At 46.3% G+C, this 20,966-nt stretch overlaps 1 protein-coding gene across 4 annotated transcripts in view; it reads left to right on the forward strand.

The window, feature by feature from the left end:
• The first annotated feature begins 13,811 nt into the window (after nucleotides 1-13,811).
• MID2 (midline 2) overlaps nucleotides 13,812-20,966 on the forward strand; it is a 93,283-nt gene continuing 86,128 nt past the window's right edge. For 2 of the 4 annotated variants that reach the window (XM_026478803.4, XM_026478805.4), the window contains exon 1: nucleotides 14,440-14,561. In XM_026478803.4, coding sequence (XP_026334588.1) covers nucleotides 14,558-14,561 — 4 coding nt within the window. In that variant the 5' untranslated portion in view covers nucleotides 14,440-14,557. Of the gene's footprint in view, nucleotides 13,925-14,439; nucleotides 14,562-20,966 lie in introns of those variants that run through there. The other 2 variants (XM_026478806.4, XM_048213507.2) reach the window with 2 other exon arrangements.

Below are 20,966 nucleotides of genomic sequence, written 5' to 3' on the forward strand. Positions count from 1 at the left end.
GAAGAGCAAGGGCATTAAAAGCACAGAAGGGTGGAGTCAAAGAAGCCTACGTTTAAAGGCTGCTTCTGCCGCTTACTTGTTATGCAACCTCGAGCAGTTTGCTTCACTTGCCCAATCTTCAGTTTCTTCCTTTATAAAAGGTCTCATTGAGCTGTTGCGGAGATTTTTTTTAGGTATACAAATTGACACAGATAGATTCTTCTGAAAATTTGAGCAATCTAAACAAATTGAGCTTTCTCTTCATCTTGATTACGCAGACTAATTTGAGGAGAACATCTTTAACGGTACTGTGCCTTTCTCTACAAGAATATGTCACTTTTTATTGAAGTCTTTTTTTATGTGTTGTGAGACAGTAAATGAGATAATGCTTTAAAAGCACTTAGCGTGGTTCCTGGACGTCGTAAGTGCTCAGTACTTGGTAACTGGTAGCTTTTTTTTTTTTCTTAACATTTGCTTATGGAAAATTTCAAACACATACAAAGTAGAGAGGATAGTATAAATGAACCTCAATGTATTTATCACCCAGTTTCAACAATTATCCATGCATGGCCAATCATGTTTCATGTATACACCAACTCATCTCTCCCACCTGAATTATTTTATTTTATTTTAGATTTTATTTATTTGAGAGAGAGAAAGAGAGAGAGAGAGAGAACATGAGCGCGGGAGGAGCAGAATGGGAGAAAGAGGGACAGGCCGACTGTGCTGAGGGTGGAGCCTGACCCAGGGCTGGATCCCATGACCCTGAGATCATGACCTGAGCCGAAACCAAGATTCAGATGCTCAACTGACTGAGCCACCTGGGGCCCCTCCTGGATTATTTTAAAGCAAATCCTAGACACCCGTAGGATTTCCACTGTAAACACTTCAGTGTGTATTGCTCAAAGATAAGACCTCTCTCTATCTCATAATGACCATTATGCCACTATTTTCACCCAACACTTTAACACGAAATCCTCAATATAATCAAATATCCACTCAGCATTCAAATAGCTCCACTTATCTCCAAAGCATCTTTTTGAAGTTGGCTTGTTCAAATCAGAATATGAATGGAAGTTGTATTATTAGTATCATTTCTAGTACCATTATTTCTGTCACACAAATATCCAGCCTGGAACCCCAGTGATGGGGAGCTTATCAGCTGCCACGGCAACCTGTTTCATCTTTGGATAGCATGACTACGAGGTGTCCATTCAATATAAAGAAGGAGTTCTGTCTCCCTGTATCTTCCATCCACTGGGTCTCACGCAGGACAAATCTACTCCCTCTGACAGCCTGTATTAGTTTCCTATGGCTGATGTGACAAAGTACCACAAACCAGGTGGCTTTAAACAACAGAAATTTATTGCCTCAGTTCTGGGAGACCAGAAGTCTGAAATCAAGGTACTGGCGGACCTGTTTTCTTTGAAGGCTCTAGGGTTGAATCCTTCCTGGTCTATTCCAGCTTCTGGGGGCTCCTGTTCTTTGGCCTGTGGCAGCGCAACTCCACTCTCTAGCTCTGTCTTCACGTGGCCATCTTCCCTCTGTGTCTGTGGCCAGATTTCCCTCTTCTTATAAGGACATCAGTTACATTGGATTAAGCAACCCACCCCATGCCAGTATGACCTCATCGGAACTAGTTGCACCTGCAATGACTCCATTTGAAAATAAGGCCACATTCTGACATCCCAGGGGTTAGGACTTCAACATACCTTTTTGGGGGACACAATTCAACCCATAAAAGAGCCCGTCTGATATTTGAAGAAAACCATCATCTCCCTTATAGTTTTCTCTTGTGCAGATTATATCTTCTCCATTCCTTCAACCTTTCCTGGGGTTTGGCTTGATTCTTTCCAAACCACTGGCATGTATTGAATAATCTGATTTGGCTCATGGATTGAAATGTTGTTGAGGCATAGTTTGACTGTGCCGAGTAGACCTGCACTATCTCCTCGCTGGTTCCATGTATGCTATCACTGCAGCCTAGGTTTGAATCAGTACACCCCCCCCATCTCAGGCCATATTAGGTGTTCCCCTTCTGTTCTTTGCACTTACCACACTACATGACAGTTATTGGAGTGAAGAAATATTAAGGGTGTTATAAGTCAACTCTACACGCCAACAGCATGTTATGACCATAAAATAGCTGATCCGTCAAACATTAATTGAGATTTTACTATGTGCCAGGCACAGTAATGGTGTGATGGATACAACTTTGAATAAAGCATAGTCTTTACCCTCCGGAAGCTCAGTCTAAGGAGCGATACAAGCATGGGAACAGACATGTCGGGACAAGTGTTGTGACAGAGGCCAATTCAGGATGCTTTGAAAGCACGGAAGAGAGACTTCTAATCGAGCCTTGGGTGGGGCATGTTAGGGGAAGCCTTCCTTAGGGACATCATGCCCTGGTCTGAGTCTGAGAGGATGACAAGGAGTCTGCCAGGCAAACGGGGGGAGCATCAGAGGGAATGGGCATCAAAGCAGAGGCTGCCATGTGGGCAAAGGCATGGAAGTGTTCGGAGAATTTCAAGGTTGCCAGCTGTTTGGTATTGTTGAAACATAAGCTGTGCGTGAGACATGGTGGGGGATAAAGCTGGCAAGTTTGAGGAGATTTGTGTGGTCCTGAAGTAGCTCGGACTCCATCTTGTAGGCAATGGGGTGTCACATGATCACATTTGCACTTTAAGAATAGCTAATTCTGGTAGCCATGTGGAGATGTGGATACTGTTAAAACTAGAGGCAGGGAGACCAGCTGCGAGTTGGTGACAGCTACTGGGTGTGTGATGAGTTGAGAAATATTTGAGAAGTTAAACTGTCAAGATTGGGTCAGGGTTTAGCTCTGGGGGGAGTGAGAGAGAGACTGAGGAGGCAGAAATGACTTTCAGGTTTCTGGTGTGGGGGTGATTTGGTGATGCCATCATTTGAGACAGGAAATATAAAACATTGACCAGACTTGAGGAGGAGATAAGAAGTTTGGTTTTGGACATGTAAACTGGAGGTACCTGTGGGATTTTTCAAGGCTTGGGGTAAGTTCTGGCCTGGAGATATAGATCTGGGTGTCATCAGAACAGACGTAAAAATAGAAACAATGGGAATGGATGGGGCCATCAGGGAGAATTTGGAAAGTGGGAAGAACCAAGGACCAAAGATGAGATACTGGTCAACACCTACGTGTTGATGGAGGGGAGGATCACGCCAAGGACAAAGTAAGAATAGTTATAGAGGTGTGAAGGGAACTAAGAAAGTGTGGTGTCATGGAAACCGAAAAAAGAAAGAAAAGAGCAGCAGTGTTAAATGACACTAAAGGATCTAGTAAAATAAGGGTTCTAGGAAAGACCGTATTTAATGCTTTTCTAAAAACCAAAGAAACGCAAAATTCGATTCCCCTTTCCTTGTTCTCTGTACTGATTAGCCTCATCAAAGAAGGAAATCAGGTTCAGTTGACTTATTCCTAGTGAAAACTGCCTCCCTTTTATAATCTGAGTGTTCCAGAATGTTCATGAAGCAAATATTTATCAAGCCCTTGCTGTACACCAGGCACTGTTCTAGACTCTGTTCTGAGTTTATCACTGGTAAACCAGACAGACAAAAATCCCTGCTCTCATGGAGCTTATAATTGAGATGCATTATAGTGATGATTCTGACTCCAGTTCCAACGTGTGGCAGTTTCTCCCCACACCACCAAGTGATTCTTTGACATCAGCTGCGTATCCTACAATTCAACTCAATGCTGACACTATCTACCCAGACACAGTGTCAGAATCCACTGGTTAAGGGCTCAGTCCTACAAGATAGCCCTCCTTCCCACTTCAGGTGCCAGTCACAAGTCCAGGTTGTCTCCTGTGCTTCTGACCCATGGCTGTAGATGGAGGGTTCCAGTAACTCCCTTCTTTGTTTCATTCATTTGCTCAGAACTCAGAGAAACATTTTACTTACTAGATTACCAGTTTATTCTAAACAGGTATAATTTGGGGGGGCCTGGGAGGCCCAGTCCGTTAAGCATCTGACTCTTGATTTCGGCTTAGGTCACCATCTTGATGTTGTAGGATCGAGCCCCGAGTAGGGCTCCGTGCTCAGCAGTTTCTTGGGAGTTTCTCTCCCTCTGCCCCTCCTCCCGCTCACATTTGCACACACACTCTCTCCCTCTGTAAAATAAATAATAAATCTTTTTTAAAAAGATACAATTTAGAAACAGCTAGATGGAAGAGGTGCATAGGGCAAAGTACGTGGGAAGCGGCACAGAAGTTCTACGCCCTCTCCCGTATCGCAATCTCCCAGCATCAACATGGGATCACCAACCTGGAAGCTCTCCAACCTGGTCCTTTTGGCTTCATTACTTAGTCAAGATTGATTAAATCACTGGCCATTGCCCATTGATTCAACCTCCAGCCCTTTCCCTCCCTGGAGGTCAGGGGTGGGGGAGGAGGAACTGAAAGTTCCAACCCTCTAATCACAGGGCTGGTTCTCTTGGCAAGCAGCCCCCATCCTTAGGCGTGGTCCAAAAGTCATCTCATTAACATAACAAAAGACATATTTTCCGGCTCTCATCACTTCGGAAATTCCAAAGAGTTTTAGAAGCTCTGTGCCAGAAACAGGGACAAAGACCAAATATTTATTTCTTATTATAAATCACAGTATCTCAATAACATAATGCTTATGAGCTGGTCTAGATTCTGCTAAACTATATGGCCACGTGGGCAAATTCCTTAATCTCAGCCTTAGTTTCTTTACCTATAAAATGGGGACATGAAGGATTATTGTCGGGAGGTTATTATTAAGATTAGAAGAGCTAATACATGTAAAATGCTTTGAACAGTGTCAGGTGCATAATAAGAGCTCAAAAGAAAATGTTATTATCCTGGTGTGTGTGGGTGCAGGGAGACAAGTCAACACAAGAAAATATGTTAGTGGTAAGTGCAATGGGAAGAATTAAAATTGGGTGATTTGAAAGCAAGTAAATTCGTAGTTACTTTGGTTTGAATGGTTTATTGGGAGACAATGATATCTGAGCTGAATTCTGAACCAAAAGGAATTAGCTATGTTAATGGTCCTGGCAAAATACACTCCAGGTTGACCACCTGTGGCCCTTGGGCCAAATCCGGCCCACAGGCTGTTTTTGTAAATAAAGTTTAACTGTTTATGCATTGTCTATGGCTGCTTTTGCTGGGAGCTGAGTCTTTGTGACACAGACCAGATGGCCAGATAAAGCCTAAAATATTTACTGTTTGGCTCGTTACAGAAAAAGTTTGCCCACCCCTGCTTTAGGCAGAGGAAACTGCCAATTGGAAAGCCCTGAACGGGGCTGAGCTTGGAGAGTTCAAGGAACAGAAAGAAGGACCGAAATAGGTAAGAGGAAGAGAAGCGTGGTACAAAGCTTGTCTGCAATTTGCAAAACCCACCTTCTTGCCCCGTTTGAAAGCAGTTCCTCTCTAGTCTGGGAGGATCTGGCACTGGCACTTCTCCCATGTGTCCGATGATTTCCGGATGACAGTGGTGCATTGATCTTATTTGCAAGTTCTCAGTAGCCTCAGGGAGTGATTCACTGCGGCCAGAAGGTTTGAACCAATTTAGAGCAGCGCGCTCAACCCATCTCAGGCCCGTATCCTCCTAATAGGTCAATATCAACAGAAGGCACTACCCCCATCAATGCCTTGTTTAAAATTGGAATCCCGGGAGCGCCTGGGTGGCTCAATTGGTTAAGTGTCTGCCTTTGGCTCAGGTCATGATCCCAGGGTCCTGGGACTGAGCCTCACATTGGGCTCCCTGCTCAGTGGGGAGCTTGCTTCCTCCTCTCCTCCCTGCTGGTGCTTTCTCTCTATATCTCTCTCAAATAAATAAATAAGACCTTTTAAAAAAATAAAATTTGAACCCCGCTCAACCTCATTTCACTGTTAGCTTTGAGTTGGAATTTATGGTCACAGATCTTAAGTGAACTTTTATTCATGTCTATTACACAGGTATCCCTGCTTTTTGAAAGTTCACGTTACCCCATTTTGCATTCACGAAAGACCTACCTTAGCCTCTGTTTTCACTAACCAAAAAAAAAAAAAAAAAAAAAAAACCACCGAAGATTGTCCCTTTTATAAAGAGAGATGAAAATCGAAAATAGCGCTCAGTGTTTCGAAGTGAGCCTTTATACAGGCAGCACGCATCCCACGAAGCAAGAGGGACGCTGCCCCCCTCCTTCCCCTGGACTGACCCTCAGCATCTTAGCGTCAGGCTGCCATAACTTTGAACTGTGTTGGTGAACATCTGTGCTTTATCTTGACTTATTTTGTGCGTCCGTTAGCAAGATGTGTCCTAAGGTATCAGAAAAGCCTAAGAGAGGTTATTTTGGGGGCCTTGAAAATTTTTCCATATAATTTTGTGGTCATTGCTTCTTTGCCATTGCCCCTTGTTTGCCATTGCCATTTCCGCTTAAGAAAGTTTTTTTATAGGAACCCTGTACTTTTGGAGAGCAGGGGAGACCTGTATATATCTATAGACCTACATATCCATGCCTATATATCTACGTCAACGATATTTCCAAAACCACATTTTGAGAGATGCTTGTGTCCTATGAGATATTAATAAGTGAGAAGAACATAAAAGTTCTACGGTCAAACATATTTGGGAAATGCTAAATAAAGCTAAGATAGGTTTTATCTTAAGAAGACAGGACTTCTTAAAGCTTTGATAGGCTAATGTGAGCTGTGCCTCAGGGAGGGAGATTCACTGTTGTAGCATTTCCTAAACTTCTTTGTTGAAATTCTTTTTTTCCTCGGAACACCAGTTAATATCTTGAGGGACACTAGTGTTCCTTGAGTCATTTTGAAAATTGCTGGTGGGTAGGCAGTCGAGGCCCTGAGTAATGTGTCTGGCCTCCCAGCATGCATCAGCTACAAATGCCCTAGTTCTGCCAAAAGGTCCTTTCCAGGTGTGATAGTCTCCGGGCAGATTGAAGACGGGGGTAAATCTGTATCGGGCTGGTAAGGGTCGTCTCTGGAGCACACTCTGTCTTGTTTCTTGCCATTCATTCATCCAGCAAATATTAGCACCTACCATGAGCCAGGTTCTGTTCTAGGTATTGGAGACACACGAGTGACGGAGACAGACAAGGTTCTGGCTCTTGCGGAATGTATGTGCTAGCGTGTATGTATATGGAAGACGACACATAATAAACACATACGGTAATTTTAGCTAACGATAAGTGCCCTGAAGGAAATAAATAGGGTGTTGTATTAGAGAAAAATGTGAAGCAGTTACTTTAGATAAGGTAGTCAGGGAGGGCTTCTCTAAGTCCTAAGAGAAGGACCTAGACAGCCATGTGGTGAGTAGAAGGAAGAGTATCCAGTGGAGGGGAGAGAACATGCAAAGTCCCTGGGGTGGCCAAGAGCGTGTGGTTCAAGGCATATCAGAAGGCCAGTGTGTTTGGATTGTAGTGAGTAAGAGCGAAAGTGGAGCAGGATAAGGTCGGAGAGGTAGGCAGGGGCCAGCTAATGCCATGTCTTCTAGAGCATGTTAAGCAATTTGAATTTCACTCTAATGGCAGTGAGAAGAAGGAGTAAAATATCAGATTTCTATTTTAAAGAGATCACTCTGGGGGCATCTGCGTGGCTCAGTCGGTGAAGCGTCTGACTCTTGATTTCAGCTTGGCTTGTGATCCCAGGGTTGTGAGATCGAGCCCCGAGTTGGGCTCCACATGGAGTGTGGCGCCTGTTTCAGATTCTCTTTCTCCCTCTCCCTCTCCCTCTGCCCCTCCCTCTTGCCTGTGCACTCTCTCTCTCTCAAAAAAATACACAAATAAAAACAAAAAGATCACTCTGGCCACAGTACTGACTACAAAGGGTGAAAAATGGAAGTGGGGAGACCCAAACAAGACTTGATGGGTTGAGGTGGGATGTCAGGGAGAGGAGAGAGTGGCAAGGATGACCTCCTGGGGTCTGGTTTAAACAGTTGGGTGGTGCCGTTTACTGAGACGGGGAGGTGTGGAAACCAAGAGCTTTTCTTCAGTGGCATTAAGTTACAGCAGTCTGTGAGGCCTCCAGATGGAGACGTAAAATAGCCAGGTGCCTATGCCATGGGGACTCTGGGGAAAGGTCTGAGCTGGAGTGATAGAATGGGGATTGTACTCCAAACCACAGGAGTAGTGGAGGTCACCTAGGAAGTAAGTGAGTGGAGATGGAGAACAGAGCCAAGGACTGAGTCTTGGGACACACCAACCTTTGGAGACAGAAGAGCAGGACGAGGAAAGAACAGGACCTGAGGAACAGGAAGTGAAATGGGAAAAAAAAAACATGGAGATCGTGGTATTGGAGGCCAGACGCTCAGTGACCGACTGGGGACACAGGTTAGGAAGGCATGGCCAGTGGGAACATTTAGACTCGGGCCTGAAGACTTATTAAAACTCCAGGAAAGAGGCGCCTGGGTGGCTCAGCTGGTTAAGCGTCTGCTTTCAGCTCAGGTCATGATCCTGAGGTCCTGGGATGGAGCCCTTTGTTGGGCTCCCTGTTTAGCAGGGAGTATGCCTCTCCCCCTCCCTCCTGTTTGTGAGTGCTCTCTCTCTCTCTCTCTCTCTCTCTCTCAAATAAATAAATAAATAAATAATCTTAAAAAAGAAAACTCCAGGAAAATATTTACCTTTGTAATATAAATATCAAAGATTATGTGTTTTTTTTAAAGATTTTATTTATTTATTCGACAGAGATAGAGACGGCCAGCGAGAGAGGGAACACAAGCAGGGGGAGTGGGAGAGGAAGAAGCAGGCTCCCAGCGGAGGAGCCTGATGTGGGGCTCGATCCCAGAACGCCAGGATCACGCCCTGAGCCAAAGGCAGACGCTTAACCACTGTGCCACCCAGGCGCCCCAAAGATTATGTGTTTCTTGTAACAAACAACAATTTGGATACATTACAAAATTAATAAAAAACAATACCAACACGTAGATCAAAGGAGCATAAAATATCAGGAACGTGCCGTTTTCTCCATACCAGGAACATATTTATTTTGAACCACTGTCTCTTACGCCACAAAGTGGCCAGTTCACAACGAGTTTTAGAACAATGTCCTGTTGATAAGCCTATGCCAAAGTACGTTTCTTCTCACCATCCCGTTAAGAGCCCCCTGGTTAAAAAAGCCTTTGGTAAACCTCTGGATTTCCGACAACTAGCTGCTTCTTTGGAGAGCTGTATGAAGGCTCCCTTCTGCAGAGGCGACAATTCTCTTGTGCAACAAAATCTCCCTTCTGTGAATTTTTCCTTCTGAAACAGACGGGGCTCTGTGCTTCTCTCTGTAGAAAGTATCTGGAGCCACTCCCCCTCTCCCCCTCTCCAATTCTTAGCTGGAAAAAGAAAAGCCCATGAGCTGTCCCTTTCACGCTCTAGGACGGTGGTGTGGTGAGTCTGCTCCGGATTAATTCAACACCTCAAGCTGAATCTGTCAAACATCTTTTTTCCCCCGATGGATCTGATTTATTTTGATAATAGGATCAACACATGTTCTATACAAAGGTAACCATTAAATCATTATAAACAAATAATTTCATCACATGCTCCCAGCCCATTTTGCATCTCCTGCCAGATACAAAACATTTACTTTCATACATTTACAGCGATAATTTGCATAAAACCACTGAACATGGGGATAGTTTCAAAGCAGCTGCTTCTGTGATGTGATTAGCAAAATCTCCCCCACCCTCCCATCCCCACCCACACACACTATTAGTCATTCCTTTGAGTTAAATACATTGAAGGCCTCTGTTAAAATTAAAACATTATCTACTAATAGAGAGACAAACGGAGCTATTAACATTTTGCACAAATTAGTTGATTGAAATCCTTAATCGGTAAGGTCTTTTGTGAAAGGGACCCAGAAGCAGTTTTAAGTTATGATGAGGGAAAGGAAAGGTCCCGAATACGGGCTGGTGCCTGGGGAGGGATGATGGGGTTCCAGCACTCTGCATGGGACTCTGGCCAGGGACGAGCTTGAAAGCACTGGAAACACAGGTTGGGGGGGGACACCTGGGTGGTTCAGTCGGTTAAAACATCTGCCTTTGGCTCAGGTCATGATCCCAGGACCCCGGGATTGAGTCCCACATGGGGGAGCCTGCTTCTCCCTCTGCCTGCCTTTCTCACTCTCTTGACAAATAAATAAAATCTTCAACAAAACTCAGGTGGAGGGGAGACTGCTAAAAAGTGAAGGAGAGGGTGGTTTTGGAAGGATGGTAAAGGCCATTATAAAGCAAATGTTCTTTAAGGGACAGTGCTGCCAAGAGCTAGGGAGCTTGGTTCCGGTGTCTGTGACCAAACTGGTCACTTCTTCACGTTTTAGAAAATTCCCCAGCTGTCTGCAGAGATCAGATCCAGTGAGGTTAAAGAATTCTAAGGGATCAATTGACTTCTGACTCAACTTGGGTTTTTTTTTTTTGAGACATAACTTTAAAAAATGTTTAACTACAAAAGAAATGATCATTGCAGGATATTCAAACAGTTATAAAATATATAGAATCAAACTGAAAAATCCTCTCAATACCCACCATAATTCCAGGCTGCCACTATTTAGGATGTGCTCCCATGTTCTTTTCTATGCATTCACCTGCATTTACATAGGTTGACCCTTGAACAACACAGAGGATAGGGGCCCAGACCCCTGTGCGGTTGAAAATCTGTGTATAACTTTGGACTCCCCCAAAATGTAACTAATAGCCTACCGTCGACCAGAAGCCTTACCGAAAACACGAACAGTTGATGAACATATCTTTTGTATGTTATATGCGTTATACACCATATTCTTTTTTGTTTTACCTTTTTATTAAGTTTTTCTTTTAATTCCAGTATAGTTAACATAGAGTGTTATATTAGTTTCAGGTGTACAATATAGCTGGATTTTTAAAAAAGAATATTTATTTGAGAGAGAGAGCACACAGGGGTGGGAGGAGCAGAGGGAGAGGGAGAGAATCTCAAGCAGTCCCCACTGAGCACAGAACCCAGTCCTGGGGCTTGATCTCATGACCTTGAGATCATGACCTGAGCTGAAATCAAGAGTCCAACCCTCAACTGACTGAGCCACCCAGAGGTGACCACATAGCTGTATTTTTAGAGTAAGCTACAGAAAAGAAAGTGTAATTAAGAACATCATAAGGAAAATATATTACAGTACTGTACTGTAAAAAAAAAATCTGTGCATTGGTGGACCCACGCAGTTCAAGGTCAACTGTATATTTATTTTCTTACACATACAACAATCTCTACCTGTTCTGTATACATCCTTGTTCTTTTAATTTAAAAATTTTTATTTTGGTAAAATAGACATCACATAAAATTTGCCATTCTAACCATTTTTGAGTGGCAATCAGTATATTCGCAAAGTTGTGTCAGCCCCACCACTATGGAGTTCTGGCACTTTGTCATCATTCCAAATAGAAACTCTGTAACCACTAAACACTTCACTCCCTATTCTCCCTTCCCTTCAGTCCCTGGTATCCTCTATTCTATTTTCTGTCTCTACGCTCCTTGTTCTTTAATAATTGTTTTTCAAAAGGTAATACAGGGACATTATAAAAATGCAAACAGTACAACAGGGTGTATACAATGTTAAATACTTCCTCCTATCCTTGACCCCCAGGCAACCAGTGTAATCAGCTTTTCACAGTAGTAGCAAACCATACACCACTTGCTGTTTTCATTTAACAACGTTTGAGAGAGATAGACATATGATATGTAATATGTACATAATATACATAAAATATGTATATATATTTAATTCCTAGTTATCCACTCCTCTGTTGTGCTAGGATCAGTTTTCTTCTGACTCAGCTTTTGAAAAAAATAATTTTTTTTTATTGTGGCAAAAACCACATGACATAAAATTCACCCTCTCCACCATTTCTTAGTGTACAGGGCAATATTGGCAGCCACGTGCACACTGTTGTGCAATAGATTCCCCAGAACTCCCCTCCCCCCCACACACATGCCAGTTCTGCATGACGAAACTCTACATCCATAGAACAACACCTCCCCACCGCACCCACCATTCGACTTTCTGTTTCTATGAGTTTGACTATTTTAGACACCTCCTATAAGTGGAATCATTCAGTATTTGTCCTTCTGTGACTGGCTTGTTTCACTTAGCATATGATCCTCGAAGTTCACCCATGTCCTAGCATATGCCAAGGTGTCCTTCTTTTCCAAGGCTGACAGGTATATGCCACATCCTACTGTATGTATATGCCACATTTTCTTCATCCTTTAATCTCCTGGGGCATGTAGGTTGCTCCAACCTCGTGTCTATCGTTAATAATGCTGCAATGAATGTGAGGGTGAAAATATCTCTTTGAGATTTTGCTTTCAATTCTTTTGGCTATATTTCCAGAAGTGGGATTGCTGGATCATATGGTAGTTCTATTTTTAATTTTTTGAGGAACTTCCATACTGTTTTCTGGAGCAGTTGTACCATTTCACACTCCCAGCAACAGTGTACAAGGGTTCCAATTTCTCTAGATCCTTGCCAACACTTCTTACTTTCTGTTTGTTAGCTTGTTTTTAAAATAACAGCCATCCTAACCCGTGTGAGGCGATACCTCGTTGTGGTTCTGATTGGCATTTTCTGATGATTAGTGATATTAAGCATCTCTTCATATGCTTGGCCATTTGTCTAGCTCCTTTGAAGCAATGTCTATTCAAGTCCTTTGCCCGTTTTTTAGTTGGGTTATTTGTTTTGTTTTCGGGTTGTAGGAGTTCTTTATATATTTTGGATACTAACCCCTTAACAGACATATGGTTTGCCAACATTTTCTCCCCATTTGTGTCTTTTCACTGTTAATTCTTTTGCCATGCAGAAGTTTTTAAGTCTGATGTAGTCCCACTTGTCTATTTTTGCTTTCGTTGCCTGTGCTTTTGGTGTGACTCATTAACTTTTATTCCTCTTAGGGTCAGACTTTCATCAGGATAGCCTGGTTGTGATTTTTGCCTTCGTTTCCACCTCAGTGCTCTCTAGCACATTGTTTAACAGGGGTGTTGGCTAATTACTATTGGTTCCCTGATGGGTTACTCCCAGAGCTACCTTAATTTTTCTGGACTCCTTCCCATGCACAGTAATGGGAGGCCTATGTGAGAGGGGGGTGTTTCCTTCATTTTTTCTCTTCTTTCCCCTTGCATCTCCAGCCCTTTTATCCCATGTTAGGTACACAGTCTCCTCTGGGGCATCCTCCTTCTTTTCTCTCCCATCCTCTTTGTGAGTGGGGCGGTGGTCTCTGAGCCAATGACAGGTCAGCCGACAGGCTGATCCAGACCAATGAGGCTTCTGGGTTCCAGATGGACCAATTAGCTTATTAGGGCCTTTGTACCTGGATAGCTGGCATCTGTCCCATTGTCCTCTTTAAGGACCCTCTTCTTTTGCCCATCAAGGATTCGAATGTGCAAATGAAACCCTACTTTCTTTTGTTTTGTTTTTTAATTTTGGTGGCTTTAATCCATCCCCACAACTTCTGCCCAAGGCCAATAAAGCACAGGCATTCTCCCTCTGTAAAAAGAAAGAGGGGTTGGGTTTCCTTCAATTGTCTGCCCTTTTCTGTCTCCTCCACTATTTTTGTTTTACTCCGTAGTTAACTTTGCATTAGAACAGCTTCATCCGAAGACCAGTGCGGTGGACCTAGGCACTCTCTTCTCGTTGCCGGTTGCAACGGCCTTCTCCTTGTTCTAACCTGGTGGCTTGTGGGACCAGGGGGCTGGCGGGTGGGAGAAGAGTTTGGCTGTAGTCTTCCTTCTGCATTTCACACACATTCTGCGCTCGCTCGCTCTCGCGCTCTCTCTCTCTCTCTTTTGCGCACACACACACATACACACACACACACACACACACACACACACACGCGCGCGCGCGCACACACACACATGCCCGCTCGGGCCCCTCTCGGTGTGTCTTCCTTCAAGATGACAGGGCGCTGGAGAAGAGGCTGCTGGAATCAGCTGGTAGGTACAGTAGTAACCCGAACCCCACCCACCCGCTGCCTCTGCTTGCTCAGGTTTCTCCGGTCACTCCTGCCAGGGGAGAAAACATGTAAACGCGCCTCCACAGGAGGGGCTGGGGGAGCTGGGAGCGGCGGGGGCGGCGGAAGGTGAGCCCGGGAAGGTGGCCGAGCGCCCCTGCTGCCCGGGGCCCTTCCCCGTGCTCCCTCGGGGCGTCAGCCCCAGCCCTGTTTGCCCCCCACCCCCCTTTTCGTAGGGATCGCCTTTTTTTTCCCCTCTGCGGCGGCGGAAATGACAGTGAGGTGCTGCCGCGGTGTCATGGTGCTGCCCCTGGACTAAAGGGCGAAAACTCTTTAAGTTTGGCTCGGGAGACCCAGCTGCGGTAGCGTCGCGGCCGCCGTGCTGTCCCTGGCGGGGCGCGCGGGCGGGCGGATCCCGGCTGCTGCGCGGCGGCGGCGGCGGCGGCGGCGGCGAAGGCGGGCGGCGGCCTAGAGCGGCGGCGGCGGCGGCGGCGGCGGCGGCGAAGGCGGCCGCCCCGGGAGCTCGCGCCGGAGCCCGAGCCAGCTCCCGGCGGAGGCAGGCGAGCGCCCGGCGCCCTCGAGCGGGCCGAGGAGATGGCTGGCACCCGGGAACGCTATGGGTAAAACGCGCCCCCTCGCCGCGGGCCCCGGGAGCCAAGCGCCACAGCCCGCGCCGGGCACGGCCCGGGCTCCGGCTCCCGCTCCGGCCGCTTCTCAGGTGCCGCCGGGGCCCGGCGCGGGCCAGGGGCTCCGGGGCTCGGCGGGGCGGGGTGACGGGGCCCGCGAGACTCGGGGTGGCGGCGGCGGCGGCGGCGGCGGGGGCCCCGGCCTGGCCAGGGCTCCCGTCGCTGCCCCCTTGGGACGGAGTTTGCACTCCAGGGTGCGGGGCGGGGGTGGCCCGAGGCCTCTGGCGTTCAGAGCGGCCCGGCGCAGGGCAGTCGAGCGGCTCCCCCGGCGCCGGGGCGCGAGTCTGGGAAAGGGCACCACCGCCTTCCCACGCTCCCGCGGCCCGCAGCCTCCTCGGGCCGGGCGGCGCCCCTCGGCCGGCCCTCCGCCCGGCGGTGGCTGCTGCGGCAGCCGGAGATGCTGCGGACACCCCGCCGGCGGGGAGGCCCGGCGAAACTTAATCCCTTTTCTGCCAGGGGAGTGATCCTCCGGTCTCCGTCTGGGTGGTTCCTTATTTCTGGCCTAGCTGTGAAACCAGCCCAGTGGGGGAGAGGGAAAACTTACATGTCCAGAGGACAGACTGCGACTGAACCGGGGAGAGGTGGGGTTTTTCCATTCGTGGCTCGTGAGACTTAAGTAAATAACGGCGGAGTAGATTTACAGAACATTTTTGGTGATGATAAGGTTTAGGTTACTTAGTACTTGGTGTGTAGCGCATTATTTCTTGGAGGCGTTTTTTGTTTTTGTTTTTGTGGGTTGGTTTTTTTGGGGGGGTTGTTTGTTTCGCAGAGCAGGAAATTGGGATCCTGGGGTCTTTAGTTTCTTCACTTTCTCTCTTCCACACTCCCCTACCCGCCTTCGCGCTCACTTGCCTTCTTCCTGCGTCGTCACACACCTACCTGCCCACCCAGATCTCCCACCAGAACCCTTCCGTTCCCCACACTGCCCCCCACCAACCTGTGCACTGCGCCTGCATCTCAGCCCTGCAGCCTCTTGGCTTCTCAACCCGTTTGCCTTCTTGAGGATTTCTGAGTGTGGGGCGAGTGGGTAGTTATGGTTGTGTGTCTGTGAGGAGGAGCCCTTATACAGGAATATAGTGGAGACTGTGTAAATAGACAAGTAATGCGTGTGGGTTGATTCCTTGGATTCTCAAGTTGGGCCACAAGGGCTGTCTTTAACCCTATTCTGTTCCCTCCCAGTCAGTACTCGAATCACTTCTCCAGCTATGTTCCAATAGAAGGGGAACGCTGGATAGGGAGCTTCCCTCCCCTTCTTCTGGCTTAACCCCAGCTGATTACACCAGCCCTCACATCCCCCTTTTCAGCCCTCTCCACTCATACTAACTGCCCTAAGGGGGAAACAGACTTGGCTATGTTTATATATTCCTGCCCAATCAATTAACTTAATACAGGTATATAATGTGAATTAGATTTTTCCTGATTGTTCCTCACAACTTGATTTATGTGGTTGAAATACAGGGCTAGGAGTCAGGAAGAGCAGAGTTTATCCCAAATCTGATGTTACATTGGCTTTATGGCCTTAGGACGTTCCTATGACCTTTCTTTCATAGTTGATGCACTTGTGTAAAAGGCATAATATTGTGTACTGGGTATTGTGAGTCTCGGCTTGGTCCTTTGAAGATGAAAGGGTTCTATAAACCCTCAGCATTATGCTTTTCAAATGAAGTACTTCATTTACCTTTTATTGGGATAATAGATTGGGTGTAAGGAGGAACCCTAGTTTACTGGCAACCTTAACTTGCCATTGTTAGCCCCCCTGGGAGCCAAATCTATCAGGTACTCAGGACTCCTTTTGTTGTTGTTGTTCCTAATGCATGTACAACTGAATGAAAACATGCATAAAATTAGGCATGCAGAGTAATGGTGATTATTTTAAGTCGAGGCTTGAATCATATCTAATGTACTCCAACCTAACAGTCTGAGTCAGACTCATTTGAAAACATAACCTCACCCATTTTTAGCCTATATGGGGGCAGTTAGTTAATTTCTACTGAAAAGTGGCATAAATAATTTTAGGCATGGCAATATAAGCATGATTACCATCTAGCAGCGGTGAGTCAACAATATTTATTAAGCACCTACAAGGTGCAGAGTTCTCTGCTGACTGGGCTGAGGTCCCGGTCTTGGCCTAGCATTTTGGCCTCCTGCTTGTTTGAGGCCTACTTCCTTACTTGCAGCTCCAGGAGTAGGACAGGAAGGAGCAAGGCAGGGGGAGAGGCTAGACACATGAAGGGGCGATTGTTTCCCTCCCTCTTTCATGACCACTGGACTTCTCATCTAGCATGTTCCACCTTGCAAGGCCACCCCTGGGAAGCACTGCCACAAATCAGGGTGACTTGGTTGCTTCATGAATATAGCATCTGAACAGTGCAAATTGATTTAGATGAAGTTGGTTTAGTTAATCCCTCCTCTAAGTGCCGGGCAACTTGCTCCAACTTGCAGATCCTAAGGCAGTGCCAGTGGAGTCTCATAATTGCATCCAAAAATTGCTCTGGGTAGTGCGCCCGTCTGTTCCCTCATCCCGCCTCCCATAAAACCTGCTGACGCCATGACAGTTGAGAAGGAAACTGCAGAAGGGGTAGGTCTTTACCACTCAGCAAACCTCACTGGCTTGGTGAAGAGGAGAGAATGTCCTCGTCGCACTCAGGTTCCCTCTTTCCCAACAGGGACACAGAGCCCTAACCAAGAGGTGAGGGCAGGGCTGAGGCACAGAATGTGTCCTGAATGGCTGTTTCCAGGGGCACCTGCTTGGCCTCTTGTGTGTCTGTCATCCAGTCTTTATGGATCTTGGGAACTCCCTAGCTGTTAGGCCATGTGACTCTGCTGCTTGTGGAGGCCAGGGGATGCTCCATTTCCATTTAGTGGTTTTGTTTTTGTTTTTTTGGTCTTCCGTGCAAAGGGGAGAACAAGGCACTGTGTTTGTGAAACGCCTCCTTACTTAAGCTGGCGGTCTTGACTTAGAGCGTCGCATCATCAAAATAGGACGTGGAACGTGTCGATCCTGGATGCACAACAGTTCAGGAGAGTTGCCCATTGTCCACTTTTTGATGACTGCAACCTTGGCACCCAGGTGGTATTACAGTAATCTCTGTATTTCAGGTCTCTCAAAAAACACTGTGTTTATCACCGAGCAGTGTAGAGCAGAGACTAGAAAAGTGTTTCTCAGCTGGTGTATTGGATCATGCTAACAAGTGAGAAGACCGAATGAGTGGTGTTGAGACAAGAAATTCCACCTCCAGTTATCCCCCTGTGCAGACCGCTTGCTGGTCCCCTTTTCATTTCCCCTCTCTTCCAAGGATCGATAATGTTTTTCTCTCTGTTCCCATGAATTAAAACTCTGCTTGGAGTCTTCCCTGGGCCCCAGAGGTTGGTGGCTTTTCCTATTGGTTTTCTTTTTCCATCTGCCCCTTCTCCATGACCGTAGGCAGACTTCGTCTTTTCGATAGCCAATCTCCCAGCTCCTGCATTGCCCTTAGAAACCCCATGAGCTGCTCAGACTACGAGATGGGTTACGGTGTGGGTGGTGGAGGGGTTTTGAGCAATGTTCCTACACCCCACCACTCCCTTCTCCACGTGGGGTTTACCCGAGTGCACACTGGGGTGTTGGTTCAGTCTAAGTGGGTGAGCAAAGCATCATTAGTAAGACTTGTCCTACTTGGGTTCTTGTCTCCCTGCAGAGCTCTGACTGCTTGACCTTGGGCTTTTTTCTCAGCCTCTTTCCTACAGGTCAGACTCCTCTGGTTGACGAGCAGAGTCCCCAGTCTTTGGATCTTTTCTCTCACAGAGACCAAACGATCTGATAACAAACTCATTACGTAAACTCAAATCCTCCTGAAACCGAAAATCCTCGTATGCACAGTTTGCCCGGTTAGGAGCATAATGTATGGGCCTGGGAGACAGTGCTGATGTAGGACGGTGACGTGCGTGAATGTATACAGCCCAGAGATAGAAAAATGGTTTACGGTCCAGAATCCTGAATCGCTTTGTCTATAGCCCTTTGTTCAGTGTTGCTAGGATCCATGTGATTCCCCAGGGAGTAGAAGCTTGATTTCAAATAGGCTTCTGTTCTCTGTCCCTTGTCTCTGACCTGAACTTGGGGTGCTCTCAGCCTAACATTCAACAGTATGCCCTATATACATACATTGCCAGTTTTATTCTGTAGGAGTGGAGAGGGCTGCCCATCCTGGTGTGTCCCTGAACATTTAAACATTTACAAACATTGCCGTGGGTGAGAGAGCTTGGGAAAAGCAGTCCTAGAACAGATGGAAAGCTGGACTGGTAGCATGAGGTCGATTAAGTTGGCTCTCCATTTGTTCAACCTTGCGACTGCCGTTGTGTTCTGCACGAAGGTAAAGGTGTTATGAATTGCGCTTAGGGTTCCTGTCAATTATCCTGGGTTACCTTGGCAAATCCTTCTCTTGGTTCCTGAGATTAATCTTTTGCCTCTGTAGCAAACGTAGGACTTTTAGTTCTGCTATTGTGATATTCATTGTAATGTTCATGGTGACTCTATGATATAAAATGGCCAATGGTTGGCTTTAGGAGCTAATTATTGTAAAGAAAACATTGTTAAATCCACAGGCTATAAAATATTAAGTAGGCTTTAATGATCTTTTAGACAGGAGCTGGCTCCGGTGCTCTCTGTCAGTCGGTCAACAACCTCCAGTCCCGAGCTTTCCCCGTGCACGATAAAAGCTGAAAAGAAGCTAGGCGGTTCTTCCCTTGGGGGTACTCCAGTCTAACAGGGGAGACATATGAGCATAAGAAATACCACAGTCAGACACATGGTCCTCCAGAAAACTTGCGGGGAAGTGTGACTGTTCTCTGTCACGCCAACCGTGTGTTTGGGACGAATTTCCAAACATTTGCTGCTTTCCTCAATAACTTGCTTTGTGTCTGTCTGTCTGTGAATGTATGATGCGAATCTCTCCCTGTTTGTAAAGCAAGTTAATAATTTGGTTGTATCCTCGTGTGATCCTCATAAGAGCCCATGAGTGGGGTAGGGCTGGTATTTTTCAACCCACAGATGAGGAGGCCGTGGCCCAGACACTTTAAATGTCTTACCTAGGCTCACTCAGCTAATTCAGCTTAGAGCCAGGACTATAACCAGGCTCTGTTTTGAGGATCAAATGAGATAATGGCTTTGGAACCATTTTGAAACTATCATGTGGTACACAGATGTAAGATGGCTATTATTATTAGTTATGCTTAGTGACCACCTCACCTCTTCCCCCCCCCCCCGGGTTTCTATTTTTAGTCCGGGTCCTTTTAGGGTGAGAATTCTATGCATTGGTTGCCTTTTGTGTTCCCAAATGATCCCCCCCCCCCGCACCGCCCCAGCTTCAAGGGGTCCTTTCCTACTAAGAGCATTCCAGGATTTGGTTGTCTTCCTTTTCAGCTCCAAAAGGTGTTCTCGTTAGTTTCTACTCCCCTGGGACTCCTCTCCCCCTTTGTTGTCCTCAAGGAACACCCATTAGATCTTCCTCGAGTTACAACAGGCAAAACCAGCCACTGTCCTTCAGCATCTTGGCTTAGCCAAGGCAAAGTAATGCATTTTGTTCCTTTCATGATGCTGCCCTTCGCTGGTCAGCCTTTCGAGTCACACCAATAAATAAGATTTGTGTTTTGAGGAGCTAGTTTTCAATAAAGCCACCGTGTCTTTCCTATGTGGGAACAGAGAGCAAGAGCTCTGTAATAACCGGACATCAGAGCTGGAAAGCATCTTAAAGAGATTGTCTGGTGATTCAACTTGCACGACATTTTACAGTTAGGGAAACATCAGACGAAGTCGGGACTCATTCTCTCATCCCCCAAGGCAGGGAGATGGGTTTGTAGTGTTTTAAGGAAAAACTCAAGGGACATTCATGTTAATATCCTGAAGAATGTTTATTTTCCATTAATTTGTTTTTAAAACAAGTCCTGCAGCTCAGCTCAATTCTCATTCTACAGCTCAGAGGTCAGGCTTGGTTTCACACTCTCGGTTTTCCTGTGAAGAAGGGCTGGGGGGGCGGGGAACCATGGCTCCTCAGGGAGGCAGTGAGAGCCCAGGGCCACGCTCTGCAGACCTAGGAGATGAAAACTAGACGGACTCTAAACTGCCAAAACATGGGGGCATTTCATTATGTTCAAATAACATTTGAAATAATAGAATTCTGCCAAGTGCAGATCACAGCTTCCCTCCGTGATCGGAGTTAACGGCATGCCGGATTTGGAGGGCAATGCCGAAATCAATCTTTCATTTTGTAGGTGTAGAATGCATTATTTTCATCTTAACCACCTGCACAGAAGCTCCTCTTTTGTATTTCCACTTACTCACACGGCCTCATGACACCTTCTTAT

The sequence above is a fragment of the Ursus arctos genome, chromosome X, assembly GCF_023065955.2.
Source record: "Ursus arctos isolate Adak ecotype North America chromosome X, UrsArc2.0, whole genome shotgun sequence".
Taxonomy (NCBI): Eukaryota; Metazoa; Chordata; class Mammalia; order Carnivora; family Ursidae; genus Ursus; species Ursus arctos.